Source organism: Amborella trichopoda, chromosome 3, assembly GCF_054954075.1.
Source record: "Amborella trichopoda isolate Santa Cruz 75 chromosome 3, AtrichopodaSantaCruz75HAP2 v2.0, whole genome shotgun sequence".
NCBI classification, from domain to species: domain Eukaryota; kingdom Viridiplantae; phylum Streptophyta; class Magnoliopsida; order Amborellales; family Amborellaceae; genus Amborella; species Amborella trichopoda.
In genome coordinates this window covers 48,992,608-48,998,186 of record NC_142338.1, presented here as the reverse complement: position 1 = coordinate 48,998,186, position 5,579 = coordinate 48,992,608, and the positions used below count along the sequence as shown (strand labels likewise).

The following is a 5,579-nucleotide window of genomic DNA, read 5'->3' as shown; positions in this document are numbered from 1 at the left end:
AGGGGGATTTTTGATGTGCATGTTAAATCAATAGTATAAAGTTAACACCTTTTGCATCACCTCTTGGCATGGCTCCTAACAATATGGGGGATTTCAAAGGGTTTTGGAGTTGGGAATTGACATGGCTATTGAACTATAATGCACCCCGTCAATATAGAGAGGGATTCAAAAATCCTAATAGAGATCTTGGGAGATTGTTTGGGAGACTTTACGGAGTGCATATTGCGCAAACTTCACTTCCTTATTAGTACTACATGCATGATAAAAATAGAAGATTTCTCATGTTTTTCTTTTCTCTCATACAAATATCTATTAATAGGAGGCTAAATTCATCACGAATCATACAATATTTTCCTCTTTGTTATTAATGAAAATACGCCAGGACCCAAATCCCCACTATTTACCCAAAAAAAAGCAAAAATGCAAAAAAAAATAACGCCTTGCGTAAATTTTTTTTAAAAATTATAGCGTATGATTAACACAAAATTTATCACTAACCATTCAGGGGGTATTTTGGTAATTGAATTAGAAGAATGTCGGGTTATGCAGCTTAGAGTGATTTTATAAGAGGAATAATAATAATAAAGGGAAAATGGGACATTGTGGGGTGGGGCGGGGCGGGCAGGCGAGAGACAGGCACTAAATGGTCGATTAGCGTGGGGGAGGTCAAACCGAGGACAGATAGGGAAAGCGAGAAGAGAGAATAGGCGAGGAGAGTTATTGGAAGTGATGAGAGAGAAACTCGATAGAGGAAATCGAGGAAAGACAGCTTAGAGAGAGAAAACTGGTGATAGAGAACCGAGAAAAAAATTAAAGTAGTGGGAGAAAATCCATGAGAGAGAAAAGTGGAGAGAATAGAGAGACAAAGTGGGGGGCGGGGCGGGGCGGGGCGGGGCGGGGCGAGAGTTGACGGGCTGCGTGGTGGGAGAATAGTCAGTCCGGGGAAAGGGGAAATCCGGGATTGGTGTGAGATGAATTGAGAGAGAGAGTGGGTGGAGGGACAGGCGTGGTGCGCGGCTGCCGTGCCGGGTCTCGCCGCACGGTAGACGCAGCCGCCTGGTGGGGCCACCCACGAACAAAAGCCAAGCTCACTAACAAGAATCAAGAGAGAGAAAGAGAGACATTTATTAGAGAGAGAAAATCAACCGTTTCTCACTCACATATCATATATTTTTTACGTGCATTGATGCTGCTTAACGCAACAGCAGGCCACGACGTGCCGAACCAGCTGGCGGGCTCGTCCCACGCGCGGCAGCGCGAGGCCCGCTGCACACGCACGCAAACGATTTGATGCCGTATCGGCCGCCAAGGACCCGGCCTCGATAAGTAAAGAACCAAACGGTCCCTTTCTCGCTCTCTCTAAAACTCACTTTCCCTCGCTAAAAATGAAAGTTTTAAGGGCTTTGGACCGATTCGTTGTACCCAAAACCAAGAAAAATAAAAAGAAAGGAAGGGAAAAGAAGAGGATGAATGTGAATGTGAATGTGTGCGGGTGAGAAGGGGTGGGGATGAGATATTGATTCTTTCTTTGGTTTGCTTTCTCCTCTCCTCTCCTTTCCTTTCCTTTCTTGCGGATTCCGCCTCCCCTCCAACTCTCGCGTTTCTTTCTCATCGCCAGTCTTTTACTCCCCATACCTCTCTCTCTCTCTCTCTCTCTCTCTCTCTCTCTCTATGTCATCTGTCCCTCTTCCTTCGCCACATCTCTCATTTCTTCTCTATATTTAACCACGCCATTTGCCCCCCCCCCCCCTCTCTCTACTCTATCATCAAATGGCGGTTCAGGCTCAGTACCCATCTAACGTCCTCCTACCCGACTTCAGAAACAGGTCTGCCTCTCTGTATACTCCAGTTTCTATCTCTCTGTGGGTTTTCTTTCTCTCTCTAAATTTGTGTGGTGGTTTTGGGTTTGCAGGAACGGGCAGGATAGGAAGGAGATGTATGGTGTGGTTTTGGGCCCTGATTATGCATTGCCTGGACAGTCAGGGGGAGTGCTTAACCAGTCTCCTGTTTTCAACAATGCAGGTGAGTTGCAATCACTCCCAATCCCATTCATTAAGTAACCCACCCATTCTTTCTATCCACTCTGGACATGGGGTTTTTGCATGCTCGCTCTGTCTTTTTCTCTCTCTCTCTCTATATCTCTGATGATTTCATTGAAGACTGACAATGAGTTTGCTGAGAACCAATTTGTGCTGCAAAGGTCTTTCTCTCTCTGTTTGATATGGTTCCATTGGGGACTAGGAAAGAATTTCTCTGAGAACCATTTGTGCTTCCCTCTCTCCAGTCAAGCAATGAATTAATTGAGAACCATTTTGTGCTTCCTGGGCTCTCTCCCTATCTATCTAATGGATGCCCGCCCATTAATGGGTGGAGAATCACTTCTCTCTCTCTACCCTCAATGGATGCTTGTATTACAGGTCAATGGGAATCACTCTGCTATTTCTGGTCTCTATCTGAGCATAAGTATTTTTGGCTTCTCTCTCTAAGCACGAATGAGTTGGGGATCACTCCTTCCCATTTCTAGCCTCCCTCTCTCTTTCTCCCTCTAATTGAAGATGCTCTGCATTGCATGCACAGGAGTTGGTCCTCCTATTATGTATCAATCGAGCAACCAAGCACAAGCAGGGCAACAACGAAAACGAGCAAGAGAGACGCCAAACTGTGGTCTAGGACAACAACAAATGCCCACTGTCATTAATTTGGCCGATCTTCATCAACAACCCAATTCGAGTGTAGGGGTCGTCTCCACTGGTTTACGCCTCGCCTTCAAAGACGAGCAACAACCCACCCTCTCTTCTTCTTCTCTCTCTTCTTCTCTCTCCTCTCTAGTTTCAGAAGAGCTCTCTGCCCAGCTTAAGCAACAGAGGGATGAAATCGATCAGTTCCTCAGAGCTCAGGTACTCCTTTCTTTCTAGAATGAGTAGAAAATATTGTTCATTGGAAACGCTTTATGTTTTTATTTTGGTAACCAGAGTTTAGACTGTTATGAAAACCATAATCGAAGGCCTGCAGCTGTGACCGCTCTTTTTCCTGAAACGTCCATGAGCGAGAAACGCTGTCTTCCATGGCTTTATATTTTTCCTTTGTCTGGGGTAAAACCTAAATATTCAGGGGAGGAAAGAGAAACTCTCTCCATCTTCTATTGTTATGTCATTTCTTTATTGTTTGTGAAAGAACTCAAAACTCAACACACAAGGGAAAGGATAGGAGAGAAACACGCACTCCATTATCCAAAACCATATTTTTTGCTTATTGGATTTCCGCTCTGTCGTGAGAGAACCCAAATGTTTACAAGTTAGTATCCCATGGTCCCTCTATCATGGATAATTATCTCTTCTCTTAACATGGTGCTTGGACCTATTACTCACAGAAGATAGAGCAACTCTTATTTCTCCATGAAGCGAAATTTACAAAGCTCTTATCTTCCCATTAATACCTCCTTTTGGGTCATATTTTGAGGAATGAGAACCCAAATGCTTGAAAAACAGAAATTCTATATCTCCCAACTCCATTTTTGAAGTACCGAGATGCAAGAGAGAGAAACTCTTCCATCTTCCCTGATCCAAAATCCACTGTATCAGCAATAAAGTACTTGTCTCCCACAACAACCCAAGCCCGCCCCGCCCCCATCAGAATCATTGTAAGGATGAGAGAGAAACTCCCCCTCTCTCTTTGTGTCAAGAAAAACCATTAGAACATGGTATTGATACTGTTTGGGTTCAGGGAGAAGAATTGAGGCGCGCGCTAGCAGAGAAGAGGCGCAAGCACTGCGTGGCCCTGCTGGGCGCCATCGAGGAGGGGGTGGCCCGCCGTGTGCGGGAGAAGGAAGCGGAGATGCAAGAGGCCACCCGTCGCCACGCGGAGCTGGAGGAGCAAGCCACCCAGCTACGCATCGAGACCGAGCGATGGCAGTCCAAGGCCCGAGCCCAGGAGGCCGTGGTGGCGACGCTCCAGATGCGGCTACACCAGGCGCAGGCCCTGGCTCAGGATCACCGAGGAGGAGGCCACGTTGCCTTCGAGGGGTGTGGCGACAGCGAGGTCGGGGACGCTGAGTCGGCGTTTGTGGACCCACGCGGAGGTCCGTCGAGCGGGGTGGGGTTGTGCAGGGGGTGCGGCAGGGGGGAGGCGCGGGTCGTGTTACTGCCCTGCAGGCACCTCTGCCTCTGCACTGGCTGCGGCGCCGCCGTGGTGGCCTGCCCCCTCTGCAATGTGCCCAGGAGCCACAGCCTCGAAGTGTTCATGTCATGATCCTTCCTGCCTCTCTCTCTATCAATTGGTTTTCTCTCTGTACCAGGTGGGGTGGGGATCCGTGGTGTTCATTTGGTGCGTCCCTTTCCCCTCCCCTCTCTTTCTCTCACGTCCGTACGGCACATTGGTGTCCCATCTCTCTCTACACTACACATATATGTCCTTTGGGAGGGAGGGCATTGGGTTCTTTGTTTTTTTTTTTTCTTGAACTCCAAGGTTGGAGCTTCGTGATCCTGAGCGCGATGGGTTTTATTTGTTTATCCTTGGGCCTGAAAATTCGGGCGTACCACTTTCTCTCTCCGCACTCTATTTTCTCTCCCCCCCCAAGTTTCTCAATCAATCCAATCAAATATTTGTACTCACTCTCTCTCTCTCTCTCTCTCTTTTGTCTTGCAAGGCCAAGTGTTAGGCTTCCTTCACCTCCCTCTATGCTTAGGGTGTTTATTGTTGCTAAGTGCAGAACCCAGACGTACAGTGACCCTGAAAATGATTAATAATAAAAGAGTACAGTGAAGTTGAAATTGAGAAGATCGAGAAGAAAGGGTTATTTTTTTTTTCTTTTTACCACTGCGTGTAAATGGAGAGCCCCAAGTAACTTCAGATTTGTATATGAATCGCTGGGATTAAACCCTTCTTTTTCTTTTTCCATGTTTTTTTATATTGAAATTAATGTATGGATTTATTCTTTATTCGCTTTGCATACATGCTCTTCTTATTTGAAGAATGAAGTCTCTATAAGTGAAATCAAAATAAACCCTCATCTCAAATCCTCGTACTTAGGGTAATCGAAATTTTTTATGATGGATTTAAAATCAATTTTCAACCTCAATAATAAATTTTGAAATTAAAAAAATGGTACTTGTGGATCTACGCATGCTTATTTTTAAAGACAAATGGATGGTCTAAATAACTTGTTACGACTATAGTTAGAGTTTAAAATATTAGTTTTTTTCACAACCATAATGTTCAAGTTGAGATGATTTGAGGTAAAAGGTTTTTCATGAATTGTAATTTTTGAGTTACGGGATGCCTGTTTGCTTGAATTTAAGAACCCATCTATATCTCCACACTATTATTGCGAATTCTTTTGTTTTGAGTCGGGCCAGTTTAAACAAAAAAGATCTTTTTTTTGTGATTCTTGTGCACGTGTGAAGATTTTCAAAAGTTTGTAAGTTTTATTTTATTTTTGTCAAAGAATCTGGTGGTGCTCGTGAGTGCTTGATTGCTTACGCTCAAGAACCGTGAATAGCCGTAGGCTATGAATGTTATGACCCTTCTTGTCTTTTGACAAGGTTACACAGGAATGAAACTTGAAATATTGGTATAATATT

At 44.9% G+C, this 5,579-nt stretch overlaps 1 protein-coding gene across 1 annotated transcript; it reads left to right on the top strand.

The window, feature by feature from the left end:
* Positions 1 to 1,468: 1,468 nt before the first annotated feature.
* Positions 1,469 to 4,937, top strand: LOC18443775 (BOI-related E3 ubiquitin-protein ligase 1). The gene is made up of 4 exons (XM_006853957.4): positions 1,469 to 1,826; positions 1,913 to 2,022; positions 2,578 to 2,897; positions 3,724 to 4,937. The coding sequence occupies exons 1-4, from the start codon at positions 1,771 to 1,773 to the stop codon at positions 4,246 to 4,248; spliced, it is 1,011 nt and encodes a 336-aa protein (XP_006854019.1). The 5' UTR covers positions 1,469 to 1,770; the 3' UTR covers positions 4,249 to 4,937.
* The last annotated feature ends 642 nt before the right edge of the window (positions 4,938 to 5,579 follow it).